The sequence below is a fragment of the Epinephelus moara genome, chromosome 21, assembly GCF_006386435.1.
Source record: "Epinephelus moara isolate mb chromosome 21, YSFRI_EMoa_1.0, whole genome shotgun sequence".
In the NCBI taxonomy this organism is placed as follows: domain Eukaryota; kingdom Metazoa; phylum Chordata; class Actinopteri; order Perciformes; family Serranidae; genus Epinephelus; species Epinephelus moara.
In genome coordinates this window covers 33,990,435-34,012,626 of record NC_065526.1, presented here as the reverse complement: position 1 = coordinate 34,012,626, position 22,192 = coordinate 33,990,435, and the positions used below count along the sequence as shown (strand labels likewise).

General features: G+C 40.3%; 1 protein-coding gene across 3 annotated transcripts in view; it reads left to right on the top strand.

The window, feature by feature from the left end:
• The window catches only part of astn1 (astrotactin 1), a 605,257-nt gene that overhangs the window by 154,613 nt on the left and 428,452 nt on the right, over positions 1-22,192 (top strand). Inside the window, exons 6-8 of one of the 3 annotated variants that reach the window (XM_050074592.1) lie at positions 12,620-12,727; positions 14,428-14,577; positions 21,017-21,184. In XM_050074592.1, the coding sequence (XP_049930549.1) occupies positions 12,620-12,727; positions 14,428-14,577; positions 21,017-21,184 (426 nt within the window). Of the gene's footprint in view, positions 1-12,619; positions 12,770-14,424; positions 14,578-21,016; positions 21,185-22,192 lie in introns of all 3 variants that reach the window. The other 2 variants (XM_050074591.1, XM_050074590.1) reach the window with 2 other exon arrangements.

Genomic DNA, 22,192 nt, shown 5'->3' with positions numbered 1-22,192 from the left:
AGGCAAATGGTGGTCACACCAGATACTGACTGGTTTTCTGACCCCCCCAGACCCCCCCAATAAAACAAAACTGCACATTTCAGAGTGGCCTTTTATTGTGGCCAGCCTAAGGCACACCTGTGCAATATTCATGCTGTCTAATCAGAATCTTGATATGCCACACCTGTGAGGTGGGATGGATTATCTCGGCAAAGGAGAAGTGCTCACTAACACAGATTTAGACAGATTTGTGAACAATATTTGTGAGAAAATGGTCTTTTGTGTATATAGAAAATGTTTTAGATCTTTGAGTTCAGCTCATGAAAAATGGGAGCAAAAACAAAAGTGTTGCGTTTATATTTTTGTTCAGTGTATTTAGTAAGGTTTAGGCACAACACCCAGTTAGTTACAGTTAGAAAAAGTATTGTCTTTCTGTTTAAAATATCTGTTTTTTTGGCACAATCCCAACTGGAAAGGCAATGATGTCTTGGTAAAAGACAATGACTTTTCTTGACACTATCGCAGCTGGAAAAGAATAGTTTATCCCCAAGGGGAAATTCAGTGTCTGTGGTCATATACACAGAGGCCCGAAATACACACACACACACATGCACAAACAGGACCTATACATGCATTAACATTTGGGGGTTCTGTGTCTTCCTCAAGGGCACCCCGGCAGTGCCCAGGAGGTGAACTAGCACCTCTCCAGCTACCCAGTCCACGTGACATATTTGGTCCGGATGGGAATTTGAACTGGCAACACAAACCCAAGTTCCTATGGACTGAGTCACTGCCGCTGACAGCAGCACAGTCTCAGTAAAAATCAGCTACTTTTTGGCACTAAACCCAGTGGAAACAGCAACAGGTCACCAAAAAGCCACTGGAAATGCAGCGATGACTCCTTAGAAATGTGACTTATCCGTTGTTTGCAGAAACATATAATATCAGCATTTTCTTCTGGCAACTGGGCTGTATAATGTTACAGTGTTCACTGCATTAGTTAATTATGTTAACAATTAACAACAACAAAAAACAGTACTGGTAAATGGAAACAGCACTCAGTGAAAAAGACCAACAAAATCATTTTGATACATCATCTGGGAAAAATGAATGTATATACAAGGTTTTTGGTAATTCATTAATTGTTGACACATTTTTGTAAGATAACTCAAAGTGTTGACCAGTTGGTTGTGTTAGAGGAAAAGTCAGTGGATCCTTAGGATGTGTCCTCTGGGGACTATGAATATCTGTGCCAAATTTGATGGCATTGATCTGATAGCTGTCAAGACATTTCACTATAAAACAACAATGTCAACAATATGGTGGCGCTACAGAAAAAGTCAGGGGCTCATCAAATCCAGTAGAATTCATCCCCTGTGGACCATGCATGTCTATACAAAATGTTGCTCTTGGTTAAACCTTTGTTTGGACAAAATAAACAATCTGAAGATGTCACCATGGGGGGTAAAAAACTTATATCCCGCTATGTTTTGACATTTTCTTTAAACATAATAATTTGATCATTAATAAAGAAGAGGAAATGCTAATCAAAATATTGAATAATTTTCAGTACAATTAAAGTCAGACTGATATAGATTACACTGACACCAACAGCAATCATGGGCCCACAAAACTGCAAACCAGAATCCAAATGTTTACTGAATCCCGGCTAAAGCTTTACTTCAAGTCTCACCATTAGGCTACGTCTTTCTTCATTAAGGGACTGTTTTGATTAAAAATAATTGTAAGTGCTCTCGAATGGATTTGGATTCGCTCAGATGGATCTGGGGCACTTACCTTATTAAAGTAAAAACAAAATCATTGTCTGTGTTTTGTATGCCTATGGACTACACAAAAGTGTCAGTTTTATAAATGGTGTTTCTGGGCTCCTGTCATCAATCCTGCCTGGATGTGACAGCTTCTTAATACTGGGTGATTTTTAATATCCATATTTGTTGCTCTGACATTTTTGCCTCTGACTTCTTTAGCTGGGTTTATTCATTTTACTGAGTCTGTACTCTCACTGGGCCCACTCAGTCTAGGGAACACACTCTTACATGATCTGTGTCCCAAATCACGGATGCTTTCTTTGAAGTCTGCATTTCATCACTGAAGATATTTGAACAGACTGTCCTATTCCAAAGTCTTATTCAAATGTTGCCAATAGCTGTGCCCGTAGACACATCTCCTGCTTTTGGCCCTTGGTATACCACAGTCCATTCAAGTGAAGTTTAGGAATATGGGACCAAATCCCATTTACCAGTTGTTTGTAGTTTAGGTGGTCATGGGTCAGATTGTTCTAAAAAGGTGCCATGGGGCTTGCTGTACTATTCCATTGGCCATTTGAGGCAAAATTGTTGGTGGTAAACTTGGAATCTTTCGGTTGTAGGGCACAACATTAGAAACACAACATTTTATTTGGTCTCTGTAAAGCCAGTGTCTCATTTGCGGTGTCTCGGCTAGCCCAGTAGTTGTCTGTCGTCTGAAGGCGACATCTTCAAAGGCTACAGTCTTTAAAGTGGAGATGGCTTTGCTAGATGTAGGTTCTTGAAAAGCAGAAGACTACTGAGTCACTCGTTTACTTCCATAATGTTGTTTTCACCGTCAACAACCTCTCTGCATCAGGAACTTGTGGGAGAAAACAGAATCATCCTAAGTGACTCACTGTTTTTCCAGTGCTCACATGGTAACTCTGTTCCGCCATTGTCCTAAATTAGTTAGTTAGTTAGTTAATTCATTTATTGTCCACAATGTGGAGATTTGTCTTTGGTCTCATAACAAACAACAAGCAGGACAACACAACAACAACAACAACAACAACGGCAACAACAGCAACAAACAGCAACACTTACACACAGACATCTTCAGGGCAAAAAGCAGGACAGCAGTGGCAGTTACATTACAACACATCAACGGGACATGGTGTTCAATGCCCCAATTGCGTTAGGAATAAAGGAATTTTTAAAAATATTACGATTAGCCCTTGGCACTTTGTAACGTCTACCAGAGGGGAGAAGTTCAAACTCCCTATTGAGTGGATGAGAGGGATCGTTTGCTATTTTTACAGCTTTTTTACTAAGCACTTCCTCGTACACGCTACTTAAATGTTTCTGTCTTATCCCTATAATTTTTGAGGCAAGGTTTACTATCCTCTGCAGCTTGCTTCTTCCTTTTATGTTTAGGTTACCATACCACATTGCCATATTAAAAGTTAGAATTCCCTCTATCAAGTTCTTATAAACTGTTTCCATAATGTGCTTGCTCACTCTGAAGGAGTTGAGCTTGCGCAGTAGATGGAGACGTTGGTTACAGGTTTTAAAAATATAGTCTGTGTTTTCACTGAAATTTAAATTACAATCAATATATGTACCCAAATATTTGAACTTGTCTACTACCTCTACAATATGTCCCCTAATTATAAGGGGCTGCACAGGGTCCTTTTCATGAAAAACAAGTTCCTGTGTTTTTATTACATTGATCTCTAAGGAACTTTCATCGCACCACTTTTGGAGAGATAACACATGTGCTCTATATACTTCCTCTCCGACTACGTCCCCCTTCTTTAATAAGGCAACCAGGGCCATGTCATCCGCATACTTAAACAAACGAAACTTTTCCAGATCTAATTGGAATTCGTTTGTGTATATGGAAAAAAGTAATGGGGATAAAATAGTGCCCTGCGGGGCGCCAGTGTTCAGTACAATGATGTTGGACCGAGTATTATTAACCAGAACCTGTTGAGGACGGTCACAGAGGAAGTCCCTAACAAGGTGGATAATACCACCGTTTACTCCTATATCGATAAGTCTCTGCAGCAGGATGTGAATCTGCATGCTGTTAAAGGCGGAAGTAAAATCGATAAACAAGGCCCTAGCAAAGTGGGAGGGGGCTTGAAGGTGCTTTGACAGAGTGTGGAACATACTGACAGTTGCGTCATCAGTTCCCCTCTGACTTTTGTAAGCAAACTGGAGATGATCTAATCTGTTGGAAACCAATGCTGTGATTTGTCTACAGATAACTCTCTCAAAACATTTTCCTAAGATAGAGGTAAGTGCAATGGGCCTGAAATCTTTTAATTCAGTAGCTCCAGGTTTTTTAGGGATAGGCACAATATAAGACATTTTCCATAATTTGGGCATTGTTAAAGAATTAAGCAAGTACTGGAATAACTCCAGCACAATACCTTTAAGTTCATGAACATTTTCTTTTAAAACTCTCCCTCTCAGGCCATCTGGCCCCGGGGCCGAGTTGGGCTTAATACTAGACAGGCTGGCTACAATCTCATGTTCATTCAGTGTAATAGGGACATATCCTAAAATGGACCTACACACACTATCACGTTCAGCACTAAAATCATTCTTGTCAAAACGACTGAAAAAGACATTTAGATCATTTGCAAAAGATGGAGAGGGGTGTGACAGGGGGGTACGGTTTTTCTTAGTTTCCCTGCCCATCATCACATTTAAACCTTCCCATGCTTTCTTGGCATTTCCTGAGAAATAATGACGTTCAACTTTATCCTTATATTCTATTTTTGCTTTACTCAGTTTAGATCTTAGTTCACATCTTTTTTCCTTAAGTAACTCAGTATTACCATTTTTAAAAGCACGTTTTTTCTCACGAATACATTCCTTAAGATCGCTAGTCATCCATAAATTGTTATTAGGAAATATTCTAACAGTTTTAGTTCGAGTGATTTTACTTTCATTAAACAATAGATAGGACGTAAAAGTGTCAATTAGTTCATGAGGGGTGTCACATGAGTTAAGAAATAGCCAGTCGGTAGTCTCCAGCTCGCATGTCATCTCCTCCATACAGTTCTCAGTCCAGATCTCAATTTCCTTAGTCACTGTCTTTTCCCGTCTCAGCTTAGCCCTGTAACGTGGAAGTAGATGGACGACATTATGGTCAGACTTCCCCAAGGCAGGCCTACAGATGGATTTATAGGCGTCTGGTATGTTGCCATAGCACTTATCCAGGGTACGTGCCAGGCGGGTGGGACAGTCCACGTATTGATGTAAAGTGGGTAGATGATCGGACAGGTCACAGGAGTTAAAGTCCCCGAGTAACAGGACGGGTTGGTCAACTGCACGGGACAGGGCGGTGTTATAGCTCTCGGCTATCCTGGCTGCAGCTCCCATGAAGTCCGGCCCAGGTACATAGGCCAATATGATTGTAATCTGGCCAAACTCCCTCGGGAGGTAAAAGGGGCGAAATGAGACAACCAGGATTTCATAGTCATGTGTGCACACACGTTCCCGGACGGTGTACTGGGTAGCCCAGCGTGTGTCCATGTAGACACACAAACCACCGCCAATAGATTTCCGTGACGAATTAATGTCTCTGTCAGCCCGAATAATTGTGTAACCCGGCAGGTTGGGGTCTGACATCTCCTCTTTCAACCAGCTTTCCGTGACACAGATGAGGTTACTCTGTCGGAACTCATTATCATAGTGAACTTTAGCGATCAGTTCATCCATCTTGTTGCTCAAAGAGCGAACATTAGAAAAAGTTATTACCGGTAGAGGATGTCTGCTGCCGCGCCTCCTTAGTCTTTCTCTCACACCACCTCTGGATCCTCTTTTCTTTATTTTATTTCCTTTTCGCGTTGCGATGTTTTTGAGTTGCGGATACTTGACCAGCAGCTCCAGACCAGAGTCCTCCGGCTTGATTAAGTGCCTGAGTGACAACAGCTGGTCCCGCGTGTAGGTGAGGATGCCGGCTTTTCCATATAAACTCCATACTTCGGCGATTAAACTACTGAGAAGGCACACAGCCAGCCAAAGTAATATACCGGCGCTGAACTTCATTTTGCCACAAAGAGAATGCGGGCTTGATCACTTAAAACAACAAAAAACATAAAAATGACAGGAGACGAGACAGACAGGTGAGACACTGGGTCAGCAGCAGAGCCGCGCCCCCGAAAAAAGGCAGAAGGCAGTGGCTGATACATTTAGATTACATTTAGATTACATTTCAGCTACAGCGTAGCTTATGATGTGGCTTTGGAGCCTATGATTACCACAGCTATGACTTACTTACACACCAGTGGGGGCTGTTATGCCAGGTGCTGGCAACATAAACGGGTCAATTATGTTTTTCGGGGTTGTCCATCCCATCTTATGAGAATGTGTCAGACCTTACGCTGGTGCAGTAGGCCCTGGGTTCCTCCTGGTGCAGGACAATGCCTGGCCTCATGTGGCCGGAGTGTATAGGCAGTTCCTAGATGACAAAAAGGCATTGATGCCAATGACTGGCCTTCACGTTCCCCTGACCCAAATCCAACTGAGCACCTATGGGACGTTGCGTATTGGTGCATCTTACGCCGTCAGGTACTGACACAGACTCTCCAAGGGCTCACAGATACCTTGGTCTAGGTCTGGGAGGAGATCCTCCAGGACACCATCCACCGACTCATCAGGAGCATGCCCATATGTTGTTGGGAGTGCACACAGGCACATGAGGGCCATACACACTACTGAGGCACATTACAGTATGAGTTGCTGTGATAAGTTGGATCAGCTTGTGATTTCATTTTTGTGCTTTGATTTTTGGTGTGATTTAGAATCCTGCCCTCAAGGGGTTGATGATTTTGGTTTCCATTGACTGTTGTTACGTCATTTTGTTCTCAACAAATTATTCAATGTCCATCAACAACAAAAAAAAAAATTTGTTCATCAAAATCGAATGTATTATTTAAGTGATCCCTTAATTTTTTTGAGCAGTGTGTATATTGTACAATGCCTATAAAAAATATTCACCCCATTGGATTTTTTTCCCTTTTGTTGCTTTTATACATTAAATCATGGTCAATATAATTTGGTGTTTTTGACAAGAATTTGCAAAAAAAAGCTTCTATCATGTCAAAGTAAAAACAGATTTTCACAAACTAATGTCAATTAAAAATATATAGTGTAAAATAAGTTGAAGCTGTATGGGAGAGTGGCAAAGAGAAAGCCATTGTTGAAAAAAGCTCATCTGAAATCTCGTCTAGAATTCACCCAAAGGCATGTGGGAGTCTCCAAGGTCAATTGGAAGAAGGTTCTTTGGTCTGGTGAGACAAAAATTTAGCTTTTTGGCCATCAGATGAGACGCTATGTTTGGCGAACACCAAACATTGCACATAACCACAAACACACCATCTTCATCATGAAGCATGGTGGTGGCAGCATCTTGCTCTTGGGATGCTTCTCAGCAGCAGGCCCTGGAAGGCTTGTAAAGGTAGAGGGGAACAGGAATGCAGAAAAATATCGCCAAATCCTGGAGGATAATCGGACTCAGTCTGCAAAAAAAACTACGACTTGGGAGAAGATTTATTTTCCAGCAAGACAACCCCGAGCATACAGCAAAAGCTACACAGAAATGGTGGAGTGGCCAAGTCAAAGCCCAGATCTCAGTCCAATCGAAACTTTGTGGCTCGACTTGAAAAGAGCTGTTCACGCCCGATCCCCAAGCAACCTCACAGAGCTTGAGCTGTTTTGCAAGGAAGAATGGAGAAAAATTGCAGTGTCCAGATGTGCCAGCCTGACTGAGATGTATCCACACAGACTCAGTGCTGTGATTGCAGCCAAAGGTGCATCTACTAAATACTGACCTGAATGGGGTGAAAATTTATGTAGTCATTTACCTTACCTTATATATTTATATATATATAATTGACATTATTTTGTAAAAATCTGTTCTCACTTTGATAGTAAGGACGTTTTTCTTTTTTTTGCAAATTCTTGTCAAAAAAGCCAAATTCTACTGACCATGATTTTATGTACGTATAAAAGCAACAAAAGGGTGAAACATCCAAGGGGGGGAGTGAATACTTTTTATAGGTATTGTATCTCTCTATCTCTATCTCTATCTCTCTCTCTCTCTCTCTCTCTCTCTCTCTCTCTCTCTCTCTCTGACCATTATCTCAAACACTTGGCAACTCACAGCAACGTAGACTCAGCAACAATGTAGACTGATAACTAGTCCCGTAGGTATGAAGGAAAATATATATCTTTTTAATTTGGGGGTGATCTGTCTCTTTAAGTCAGCTGGCTTGTTATAATTTTGTATTTATTGGAACATATTGTATGTTTGAAGAAGTGGCTCTGTCTTCCCCAATCACTGCATGGAGGTTTTATTTGTCTTCTTTTCACTGCAGTGTTTTAACAGCACACTGAATAATGTTTCAGAGGACTTTGTTCCCTGCCAGTAAACATTTCTTGGGGGAAATTGTGCAGTGAATATTGCTTTATTATCAAATCAGTCGTGTGAAATGCTGCTGAAACAATGGTGTCATCAGAAGAGCCTTCCCACTTGTGAAGTAAAGCAACGGCAACATCTGTGCTGTCAGATAGTCATGGCTGCCAATAATATTTACACTATGCATTCATAACTCCAGCGCATATTGTTCTAAAACCAACAATATGAAAAGCTGATGAAGCTGCTGTCATGAAAAAGTCCTTCTCGGTTCGTCACATTGACATTGCTGCCAACAGTGTTTTCATTCCCCTAGTTTTTTTCGTTAGGGATCTTCTCCAGTTTAATCAAACGCTGCGTCTTGGTTGGGGATTTTAAAAGCTCTTGTCACTGAGCAACGTTAGCATGAATTTTGTTTCAGTTCACATACTGTATATCCCGCTGAGGCAGCAAATCTTTGCTGCTTTGATGGATTTTCCCCCTCACTTTGTCATTCGCAATCCGCTAACACTTGTAAGACAAGCTTCAATACATGCCCTCTAAATATAGCTAATGCCTCAGCTAAAACACACTCAGCTGAAATGCATTACAGACAGATTGAATTGTAAGAGCAGTTTTTGTGGCTCATCCTTAAGATCACATTGTAGCTTTAAATGACAGGCTCCATTCACTTGCCTCCTACATTGAAAAAAGCATGAGACATTTACTATCTCATCCAAATGTTAAATGGAGAACGATTAAATGGTATGAGTGGGATTATCTCCCCAAACAAAGCTGTGCATTCCCCCATTTTATTTTTATTTTTTGCATTTATTCTGCATCCTTTCCAGTGGAATAGAATTGTTAATGGTTTGTGTATTTTTCATGAATGGCAATATGAAAAACAGACACACTGAAAAGACAAGAGTCACGTTGGTATTGTCCAGCAAGAGACCACAGCCAAATATGTGTTGTTCGTGTTTAGCTGTTTATGTCGTCCTCATGTTTTTCATTTTGCATACTGTATGTATGTCATCCACTGTTTTCCATCGATACTATCTAAATTGTTTTATTTCTGCAGTCTTCCCCAATGCCACATACCCCATTTTCTCCTAAATATTCCTAAGTAACAAAATATCAGATCAGACCTACAGTACCGCCACCTGTGTTCAACATAAAGCTTGGTCAAGGTGCCACTGATAAAAAAAAATACTGAGAAATACATTATGTTTAAGAGTAGATAAGACGGTACTTTCTTTATCCCGAAAGGAATGTCCAAGATCCTTCAAGATAGTAAAATAAATATCCATAGCAGCTCTGAAAGGTGTTCAGACAGTAATTTCATTAGAGAATCAATCTTATATGATTACAGTCATTTATTAAACATATGTCATATATCAAGCAAAAGCACTAAACAATAAGTGGTTCCAGCTTCTCTGATGTGAGGTTTTGACAGTTTTCTCAATTTTATTTCATCATACATGTTATTTCTTTTGGGTTTGATTGACAAAAACAAGCAATGTGAAAACATAACTTGGGAGTTTTTGCTTTTCTCTGGCTGAACAATTAACCAACAGCTGAATTACAGTTCAGTCTATATTGACATTTTTTGACAATCAGCTGCAGCTCTGACACCTAGTATCAACATACAGTATATTAAAATATGGATGTTAAAATAGAATAGAATAATAAGTATTTAGTCGTCAACATAAAAAACCCCAACAACAATTGGTAACATGATAGCCATAGTAGATCATGATTCATGTTTACTGCTATACAGTAAAGCTGCAACTAATAATTGGTAACTGGTCAACAAAATTCCAGGAAAAAACGTGAAAATTATCAGATTCCTGCGCCTTGCATGTGATGATTGTTTTGCTATTTTACTTCCCTGTCACAATAAACTGAATATCTTTGGGTTGCAGACAAAACAAGCCATTTGAGGAAATCATCTTGAGCTCTGGAAACCCCCCCCCCCCCCCCGAATAAAAACGTTATTACCATTTTCTGACATTTTAAAGACAAACAACTAATTGATCAGTCAAGGAAATAATCAACGGAATAATTGACGATAAAAATAATCCTTTGTTTCAGTTCACTTTTCAGGCAAGCAAAAATAACTTGATTGCATGATATAAGATTAAACACAACTGTCAATATATGGTATATTTGTCTGTCTACATATATTGTAATTGTCAAAGAGGAAAGTGTTACATGCTTTAAACAGTATTCTAAAGAAATGTCAGAAGCGACATATCATAGGACTTTGCTATGGGACCAAATAGAGACAAAGGGGGGAGTTATATCATTATGAAGATCATAAATCAGACAGAAGTTGGAAGTTTAAAACAGTTTGAACTAGGGAATGAAGCTGTCACATGCAACTAACAACCAGACTGTACAGCACTCCCATTTAAAGATTAAAAAAAAAATAAAAAATGTATTCAGCCATGTAACCTATTCAGGTTGGTAGATTGATTAAATATTTCTCAGCTTGTGCCAGTAAGAGGTTGTTTGCAGGAGCTGTTGACACCATACATCTGTATAAACAAAGAGCGTTTAATTTACTCTTTCTTGCTTAGATATTTCTTTATCTATATTTCAAGAGTTAAAAGACCTCTGTTTCCATGGAAACACCAGGGACAAGTACCATATTCATAGTGCACTGTTATTAATTTGTGACAACACAATATCTGTGGTATATATACTGGGTGCGGTTTTCCACTTGGGTGTCGTGTGCTAAATCTCAGCCATATATTTGATTACTTCAAAGTCTCAGTGAAACGGAAAATGAAGGCAGTGTGACGATTTTGTAAAGTCAAAGACAGAAAGAAGCAATGAGTTTTTGTGTTTCAGGCAACTTAGATGTCAGCGCTCAGTTGAACCAAAAGTGGGGGAAGTCATTATAAGATAGGGAAAGTTTTTAATAAGGAGAATCCTCTTTGGTTTTCTTTTTCTGAGCCCTGTTCTTTTTTGTTGCAGGACTCAAACACGGGTTGCAGTAACTATCCACATTTTACTAACAACACAGAGAAAATGGTGAAATAGACAATTTGAAATTACAACTGATTTTTTTGTGAAAAACAAAGAAACAATCCCCATAAATTGAAGTAAGTGCCCAATCACACCAAAAAATAAAGGTGCTTTTAAAGTTTAATGATTTTGTGGCCATATGGATAGTAAGTTAACAGTTAATTTATGACAATGCATTTGTACCATCCATTTTTTTGAGAAGTTTATACAGTGAAAGAACAGAGCTTCGTGAAACTGGATGGAGAATGCAGCTAATATGATATAGTAGCTTCGTCCATTGTGACCTTTCAAAAATTTTGGGTTGTCTCAATTCCAAGGCCAGTAATGTCAAGAAGTTTCACTTGGTCGGTGACTTAAATTTACATGTCAAAGGTCACTGAAGTTGAACTCAAAAGCGTGTAAATTTGTCCTACCTTCATGAGAAAATACACTGGTTTTAGCTGTTCAACCAAAATAAGTTAACTTTGGTTCCAAAAATGTGCTGTTTTAAATGCTGATGTAACCAAATCCACATAGTTCAGTCTCAAACGTATCCCAAACTATTGAAGCAGAAGCATCAGTATGTCCTAAAATAACAAGTAGGCAATGAGATCAATGGTAGGATTTTGTGCAATTATTTAAATTCTAACCATCCATTTATGCAACAGCAAAAAATGTACTGTATTCTTAAATGAAGCCCTGATCTTTGTTCATCACTGTTTTATAAATATGAAAGTGTGTATAGTCATTTTCAATGGCATATTCCTCCCTCATGTGTCTCCTGTTAGAGAGAATTCAAATTTGCTCAAACTCGCACATTCAACTCGCTTTCTACATTATTATATCACTTCTCCTTCATTGAGGGTATTTATAATATCCACTGTGAAAGGTTCACTTTACAAAGCAAACCTTGCCAGATTTTAATAAACGGCTCAAGGTGAAGTACAATTTGCTCAAATTGCATTCTCCCAAGGACTTCTTCAGCAAAAGGCCATTCACTTACAAAGCACAGATCAAAGGCAAGAAGCTGAAATGTGTGGACGCTTCTGCATCTACCTCTGCTGTAAAAGTTTTGTCTGGCTTCATTTTCTATGAGGACGTCATGACAGCCAAGTCAAGGATCTATAATATTGTCCTCTTGTTGGTTCAGTAAATGAAATGGCTCAACCAAAGCTAAAGTTAAATTGCTCAAGGGGGAAATGTTGTCTTCAAGCTTTTCTTTAAATGATACATCAGCTTTCTGTTTGGCTTCCATCACCATTAGCCTACATTTCAGTTATTGCTTGAAGAAAACTTTTCTTCTCTAATCTGTTTCCATGCTAAATCCAGCATCTTTGGGTCTGGCTGCCCTTTTCCTGCCATCTCTATGAGGCCAACTTGAGGACAAAATTCCCCACCATTGGTCAAGAACTCTTGTCCTCCTCATTGTAGATGTATTTTTTTTATTTTTTTTCATGTGTGAATCCAACAGCGGGTTCAACTTTCTTGAACCCAGACGGTGACTCTGGAACGGAGGCAGACAGCGAGCCTCAGCTGGCCTTTTACACCGATCCAAACCGCAGTCGCCGGCGGAGTCGAGGTATGAGAAATGGTAACGCCAACAGCGCGTGGGGCTCAGGGGGTAAGGAGGACTCATACACCTACAGACAGTTTATCCCGCCGTCTGATGGTCTTACCATCGTCACGACGCATGACAAGTAACCTTTACAGTGCATATAGCAGATGGATGGCTCCAGTGGTGTGTGTGCTCGTGACTCCTAAAGGAAATACATGGAATTTGTGTACACAGTATGCACATAAATGTGTGTTTAACAGTGGTTGTGAGCATGTCACACTGATCTCAGTGCATCCGCATACAATCTTGTTGACTGAAATCAAACAAGACGATGAGATCAGAGGTTTCCAGTACAGAATATTTTGATATCGATTGCATTTGACGACACGAAAAACACCATATTTTGAAATAATATTACACCCAAATATTATTTCTGAGGAGGATCCTGTGCAAATGCTGTCAAAGTGAAGTGGTGCAGCACGCTTTATCTTTCAGCATGCCATGTCCTTGCAGCTTTGATGTACAGTAATGGGGTGTGGAAGAGAGACATAGGAAAGAATAAATAAATAAAAAATAAAGAGACAATGCCCTCAAAATAATAGCTGCTGTCAGAAGGCGTTACAAGCCTTCACAGCGCCTCTAAGCCAATTATTCCCCCGTCATGTGCACAGGTGTCACAAACATGGCGATGCCTCCAGAAGTGTAGCCAACACCTTTAATTAGAGCGAAGCTTAAGAATAGAATAAAGTGGCTGCAATGCTGCCCTAACTATGTTGTTTACATCCAGAGGAAAGGAATGATTCATGAGGCATGATGGGAGTATTTCTTCAAGTCAGAGGAATGATGAGTGGGGGGGGGATGAAATTATTGAATTATATATATTCCACTTTTTTATGTAATAGCCAAATGTCTCCTGGAGATAATTTCTGCAATGTCATAAAAATAAAAGAAAATTAACTTTTTTTTTTTAAAAAAAAGGTGAAATTACGCCCCACATCCAGGATTTCTGGGTAAGTTCTGAACTAGCTTTATACTTAATACGATAGGTCAGCTTTCTACTTGGGCTTTTGTTTAAAGGATCGCCTTGGGCAGCTTTTGAATGAGAAAGTTCTGCCTGACTAATTTAAAAGTGACAATATAATCTAGAGTTATTCTGCTTGTGCAAAAAATAACCTCTTCAAACAAAGTGTGAGTGGCTTTATTCAAGGTCACTGTGGGTTTTTTGTGTGTGCATGTATGTATGCATGCCCCTGTTGGTCACGTTTAACACTTTCTGTGTTGCACTCTGGAGTGAAAGAGATAAGGGAAGCATTCTCGCCCTGGCAGAGAGGGAGAGCGGAGGAAAGAGGGAAGGTTGCAAAACAACCTCTGAACCACTTTCATTTAGACCCATGTCTCCTTTTTCCCCCACATCCCTGTGTGGATGTTAATACCCTTCAAAGGTAAACCTTATTTCTGTGCCACCGAGCTATGCCGAATCTAAACCTCCCAAAGGGCTTCAGGTTTTTGATCCAAAGGTCCTTTTCATGGGCGCAAAGCCCATTTTTTGGCTTGTTTGTAAAATGACTCCCCATGTAAGCAGTGTGTGTGTGTGGCTGTGTGCATGTATGTCTATGATATGCAGGGGTTGTGGGGGAATGAAAAACGGTCACTGCTTCACATGTCTCTATCGTTTGTTGTTCCCACCACTCCCCGCTCCCTCCCTGTGCATTTGTTTCCAGCAGCAGGTTCCCCGCGGAGCCCCATCAATAAGACCACCCTGACTCTGATCAGTGTCATCAGCTGCGTGATCGGCCTGGTTTACTCCTCTCATATGTCCTGCAGCCTCTCAGTCCGGGTAATCCTACATGTGCCGGAGCACCTCATTGCTGACGGTAAGGCTTTACACTCAGATTGTGGATGGAGCCTCTGTGGGCGCTCAAAGCCCCAGGGGGCTGAGCTGGCATTTTTCCGCCGCCCTCCTGAGAGTTCAGCCCGCTATTTCTCTCAAACGGAGTGCCTGCGTTTTGCGGTCGAGCTGCCGATTTGCTTTGCACTCTCAAAGACAAAGGTAAATGCCAGGTCGACCACCCCCTCCCTGGGTTTCCCATGTGAGACCACACAACAGATGTGCCCTCAAAGCATCAGAGCACATTGAGGCCAGGTCGCAGTGACCACCCGCAGCAAACCCTCCATCACTCTTCCCCTTGTACTTTCTGATACGTTGAACCACCTCGCTAATGAATTTCAATGTAGCACCTGCAGAAGAAAAAAAAGCACCGCGGGGGCCAAGCACTGGCTCCTGCTTGCTCTTTGGCATTTTTTAGCTGTCACAGAAGTGAGCTGGCAGTCCAGATATATTATAGACTGTGACTAGGCTCACTCATCTATCATCTGGAGGTCTGATTTGATTCGGAGCGCTGCTGCTTTCCGGTGGTAGACGCTGCCCTGCCAGGAAGATATTAAAATTCCAGGGAGGCGTCCAGGGAGGGAACTTTGAAAGGAGAGATGAAAGATGGGGAATTCGCCTGTTGAATTACAAAACTGGGATCGATTTAGAATGTTTCCATAAATGTCTCCACAATCTCATCAGACTTGATTTGATGTCATGGTGAATCAGATGAAAATCTGGTTTCTACCACTGGGGATAGAAGCTATTAATGCCAACAGCTGGGCATGTGTCTGCCTTCAAATACTGTGAGGGAAACCACAGAAACACAGAGTCACACATTTTTCCTTGCCTTTCACATCAGGGAAAGTAATCATATTGAGATGTTTGTCTCTTTACACAGGATAACAATATCTACTGCTGTTCAAGATTCATAACAAAGGATAGGACAAACTTTTCTTGATGACTAACCAGGAGTCTTAAACGGAAATTTGGCCAGGGTTTGTCATCCTAAATTGTATTTTTGTGGAAACAGGTGTTGTACTTCCATCTGTGTCTTGTCTGGGATGTGTCAAAAATGCATCTCAGACTATCATTTGGCTCGTCCCAGTGGCTCAGTGGTTAAAGGGGCATAACTAAGGCGTATCTAGGGACCTTTGTTGTATGTCATGCCTAGCCCTGGTCAAGGACCATCATACTATCGTCCTGGATGGCCATCTGCCAGAGCCTGAATATTTCACTCCATCTTGAAATATCTATTTTGTTGAAAATTCAAACTCTTCGTGAAAAACCTTAGTGACTCAACCTTCAGTGACAAGCAGGCTCAGAGTCTACAGCCATGTTAGCGGCTCAGTGAGGCTGTACTCAGGCAAAGTGTTGCTTTGAGCTACATGCTAACATCAGCAGGCTACGACACTTCCAGTGCTGGTACTAACAGTGCTGATATTTAGCAGGTGTGGCATGTTTACCATGATAGTTAAACCTGTTAGCATGCTAACAGGCTAACTTGCACTGAACATAAAGCAGCTGAAGAAGATGGGTGTGTTGTTTTTATAAATTAATTTAATTTAATAATTTAAATTTTTATACAACCTGTCACCTTGATTCTAATTTCTTATACATTAATTAGCCTAATTGGATTAGTTTAAATATAAAAAAACATACAGAAAACATAAGGACTAAAAGTTGATTAAAATGTCAAGAATTTTGCCGACTAAAATGTTTTGAATTTCTGACGACTGAAACTAGAGTAAAACTATGAAGGATTGAAATGACTACAATGTGACTAAAACTAATTAACTTTTTTGTCTCAAGACTAAGGCTAGTTGGCTGTCAGCTGTGGTCTTTGCTGTGTGTTCACATGCAACTTTTGGCTGAGACATGAGGCAAAGCAACAGTCCGCCTTTGTTGCCACCACTTCTCTGATATTGGTGTGGTGCGTCTGGGCTTTTAAAATCACAAATGTGAACAACTCTATGGTGGTGGTAGCTATAGTACTAGATGAAAAGTCACAGGATCACCGCATTCATGAGGATTCATCCTATGGGAACCACGAATGTCTGTATACAAAAGCTCATGACAGTCCATCCATTAGTTAGTGGAGAGATTTCAGTCTGCACCAAAACAGAGACTACTGTCATTGCCATGGTGCCATTCTGCTTGCGTGGCTGAAAAACATTAGGAATAATGACCAAGAAAGGTCTCTTTCAATAAATTATTACAGCAAGACAACTGCTGATGAGCTACACTCCAATAATACATCCTGCTCTATCTTTTAAAACAAACAAACAAAAAAAAAACAGTTTGTTTTGACCATAATGGAAGAGACCTCGCTTGCTCAGAGTGAATCATGTTTTCATATTTTTCTGTTACTTTGCACCTGCCTGTCATTGTTTTTTTCCACCAGAAAAGTGCCTACAATCTGGTGAATTTTTATTTTCAACATTGTCCCTGTAACAACCTTTATGAGTCACTGAAATGTCAAGGTTTCATGAAATGGCCACCTACGACTGTAATGTGATGGTGCACTCTCTTCACGTTTCCTGTCCATCTCTGCTGTCACGTGTCAAAGATTAAAAGCACAAAGACTAACAAATGAACACTTACTTCAAAGGTTTAAGTAAAAAACTTACTGCTTGAATGCTTTTCTTTTCTTTATGTTGTTTCAGTTATGAAACATTTTCTACTCATAAATATCTCATGTAATATTGCTCAATTTCTGCACAACAGCCCTATTCAGACTCTGACTGAAGTGCTGTACAGTGGTGCTTCAATCGGCTATTAAGCCTGGTGCCCACTCCACCTGCTCTAGCTCTGGAAGTCCTCCAGAGAGATTCACACTTGAGGTGATGATGAATATCTGAATCAAACTGGCTCTAGTTTCATATTCTATTAACATTTTTTTCGTCAGAAGTCAGTTAGTACATTATTTTTTTTTCATACAGCCACAAATAACTTATGTTTAATATTAGAATCCATTTCATGATGTGAAAACAAAAATACTGCATATCCCCGATTGCCAGAGACATCAAATAGGACATAAAATGTGCCATAAAAACAGAAACATTGCTGATTGGTGTCTCAGGTCTGAAAGTTTTTACGAGCAATTTTACGACCCTCCACAATTAGACAAACAAGATGTGCCGGCCATTTGCAGTGTGTGCTCTAGTTTTAAAGGGATCATCAAAGGGGATGGCACTAACTAGGGCACACAGAGCCTGCCAAGAAGTCATTAAATATGCTTGGGTTAGCAAATGCCCAGTGCATCCCATGTTTGCAAATGGACAGGGCTTTGGTCAATGAGAGTTGCTGCTAATTTACAGAGATCACACAGTGGATAACTGTCGGTGTCAGGTATTACAGTGACACCTGCTGTATTCAGTGTCCACAAGCTGTGTTTTGGGGGGTGGGGGTGGGGATGGGGTTGGCTGGTTGGATTTCAAAGTATTGCATATTTTTCAAGGCTTTAAACTTTCCTCGGAAATGCAAAGTGACTTTAGGAGATATCTTCAAGTTTTCAAGTGTATTCAGTGTAACAATTCGATATCAACTTTTGAAGTAGTACTAATATCAGATAAATGTATATGCAGTTCTTGTCTCATTTTCCTCAATTAAAGGGACAGTTAACTCCAAAACCTAAAAAACACATATTTGTCCTCTTACCTGTAGCGCTGTTTATCAATCTAGATTAATTTGATGTGAGTGGCTGAGTGTTGGAGATATCGGAGATGTCTGCCTTCTTTCCAAAATAATTAGAACTAGATGGCACTCTGCTTATGGTGCTCAAAGCACCAAAAAAAAAAACATCGTTTTGAGCAGTATCATGTAGGAAATATTTTCTTTTCACCAAACTACAACAGCCAACTGTATCACTGTGCAGAGGGAAGTGAGCATCTACTCAGGCACGAGAGGCTCGTGCTCGTGACAGTGCTAGATGTTAACATTAATGCTTCCTCCTCGGCTGAGCTGTAACATTAGCTAGCTCAGTGGTCCTAGGTGAGCTAACAGTAGATGCACACTTCGTTCTGCGCGTTGATACAGTTGGCGAGTGTAGTTCAGTAAAAGAAAATAGTTCCAACATGAAACTGCTCACAACAAGCTCTGTGGACTATCTCGAATAACTGGGTCATGATTTCTGGAAAGAGACATTGCTGTTAAGTTTTTCAAATTTATTTTTTGGCACTTTGAGCACCCAGCCCGTTCTCATTTCCAGGTCGTCAGATACTGATGCTTTGTCAGGAACTGTAGGCATTGTGGCACAGAGGCAGTATAAGAATTATTTTTGCGTTGAGATGCACAATATTTGGTGCTAAGAGCAACTGACGTAGTTTATATGCGAGAAAATCTGCGTAAGGTTGGAGGGAGGCGTGATGGATGGATGAAACAAAAACAGATTTTTATCCAGGTGATCACAGTTCATTTTGCGTACCAATAGTCATTGTTAGAAGTACTGTTGCATAACTTACGTAGGTATTTGACGTAATTACGTCATTGATGTGAACCTAACCAAGTAGTTTTGTTGTCTTAACCTAACCACAACTCAACAATGTTGTTACAGGAGCCAGATGTGTGTCACATACAGACACTAAAAGGTGTCTTGTGAGTCGGTAACGCCAAAAGGGCATGCCATCTAGTTCCATTGTATTCAAGAGAAAGCAGATGTCTCTATGGCGGATATCTCCAACACTCTGCTACAATCTAGACTGATAAATAGCACTACTGATAAGAGGAAAATATGTTGTTTTAATTTTTGGTGTGAACTGTCCCTTTCAATTTATCTTTGCTGGACAAATGCCTGGATTTTAAAATCTACACTGGAAACAAGCAACAGTACACTATAGCTCATCAATATTGTCAAGATTCCAACTCTTTATGGTCATACGTTTCTATCCACCCCTCATGGTGGCTGATACAAATATACAAATTTTTTTTTTTGTCAAAGCATAAGAATTTAAATTCAAAGGGCCATTAAAGGCTGTTCACAGATGCAGCAGTTGTGGTGACCTGACACTGGAATGCAACAATAATACCATCAAGTCCCTTTATTCATGGCACGAGTCCCACTAATAATGCATGAGAGGATCAAGATGGAGGTGTGCTTTTTTGTGCATGTACCTTGGGAGTTCAGGGGGAAACAGCTTTGGAACTGTTAATTTATTCTTAGCTGTTGATTCTGCTGCTAATAATCATACAAAAATATTCAGTGACATTGTTGACGTGCTTTCATAAAGTGAAACTGCAGAGTAGTCTGAACAGTTTGAGTTTGAGGAGTAAATTTTTTTTTACAGACCCTCAACTTTAACCAAGTTAATATCCAGTCACAGTCACCAGGGCGTGTAGCCAATTTAATCTGTGTGTGCCATCACCCTAAACATAATCAAATTAAACACACCCTGCATGTAAAGTCATTGGCTCAGCAAGAAATACATGAAAAGGAGAGAAGTCCATAACACAATTTCCCACTGCACCAACGGGAAGGACAAAGAAGACGAGGTTTATCAGTAAACCCGCAGCCAAACAAAGGCCTTCCTTTAGTACATACAGTAAGCAGTCCAAACTACACTAACATGATTTATTTATGTTTGACATTGTGTGAACCTTCACCATTATAATCCTTGCAAATATTTATTCAAACGCCATGGGAAATGCGTACACAAAATTCAAACCTCTATTTTCTTCACTGGCGCATGTGTTTGGCTGCAGGGCAACAAAGTGGCTACCTGTGGTTACTGATAATTACCAGCAGAAGTGTTAGTCTTGTTATTACAGGTATTGTTTCATTAAAATGTTTCTCGCAGTTTGAATATTTTTATCTTTTAGTTTTAGCTGTCAAGGTTTGTTGTCTTGGTTGGATCTCAGCCCTTGCTTTAATGATAATACATGCTAATAATTGGTTTTCAGATACCACAGTGGTAGCTGAGAAGGTTGTTTGAGGTTTTTAATGCAGTGTTTGTAGGAATGGGTTCATCTTGAAGCCAAATAAATCCTCAACTGATATTCCTGTGATCAAATATTTATTTTCTGCTTTTATCAAACTGTTTTATTTTGAAGGTTTTCTAACTCTAGGATTTAAGTTTTCCTCACCTCTAAAGCATCTCTTGCCCCATTTCAGCTTAGAGTAATAAAATAATCTGCTCGCTGTCTTTAAATCAGCTGCAGGTATTTGAGTTGCAAGGTCCAAAATATCTTGTGTCCTTGTCCTTCTTATTATTTTAATATTTTTAATAATTGTTAAAATGACACTTGCCCAAAAAGGCAGTTATTTGTTTTTTGATGTGAGCTGTTTTGTACTCACTGTCTTTTCCTTCCCTCTCATTCTTTCCTTCTTTTCCACCCTCCCACCATATATTCATCCACCTTCCACGTCCCTTTATCCCCTTTCCCAATTCTCTGTCTCTTCAACCCCCTATCCATCTCTCATTTCTTCCCTCATCCATCCTTCTCAGGTTCAAGGTTTATTTTGCTGCAGGGGAGCCAGTTGGATGCCTCAGACTGGCTGAACCCAGCCCAGATCTTGTTGTACTACCAGCAGAATGCCAGCGGGCCCTGGGTTAGCGAGCTGTGTGGACGACGCCTCCTGGATCCCTGCGAGCACCAGTGTGACCCGGAGACAGGTGAGCCGAGAAAACAACATAAACAAGTATCAGTTCTGCGCTCTACCTGCTCAGATTGTTACCTTGGAAACCTTATTAATTATTAGTTGAAAGGCACAAGGTGTTTGCTCTCTCGCTTGACTAGCCTCCATCACCACGTCCATGGAGGATACAGTTAGATTACAGTCATTTTAATGCTGGCTTTCTTTTTTTTATGCTTGCAGCTTAACCAGTAATCATACAGTAGGTTTTTGCTCAGATCCATAGATACTATTATTACCTTGGTGGTTTAGCTGCTTTTACATAATGACGGGCTTCATTCTAAAACTGTGACAAAGTGTGAAGGAAATGTGACTAAAAGTAAACACTATGGTAATGGCACCATCATCAGCCCAAATAACAACCTGTGTAATTCTTCTGACTTAGATTGGCCTTCAGACAAACAGCAATGGCCATTAAGGAGAAGAGGAGTAAGATATAGAAGTCCTTGACCTATAGGAGGGTGATGTGCTGTAGAGGGTGACACGGGATTGGATTTTCAGTCCTGTCCCATCCCACTGCCACAAAAATAATCCCATCCCGTCCCAATCCCATGAAAAAGGAAAAAATAAATACATTTTATATATTCCTGACTATAATTACATTACATTGTGGTGACAACATTGTCGGGATTATTTCCAGAGACAATGTTACTTTGAGTTAGTTATAGGGATGCACCGAAATGAAAATTTGTGGCCGAAGCCGAAGCCGAATAATATTAAACGCTTGGCCGAATACCGAGTACTGAATACCGAATATTAGGGCCGTAACGGTACATGTATTTGTGTCGAGCTGTTCGGTACGCGACTTTCGGTTCGGCATGACCCTGTACCGAATTATTGGGCGCAGGATATTATTTTATTTTATTTTGTTTTATTTTAATTCCGTTTTTGCGAGCAGAACCATTTAAAATATCTAGTTCCCCGACGGACATAATTGAGTGACGGACCGAGTCCGACCGTAAATCTCCGCTTTCACTTTGTGCAGCGC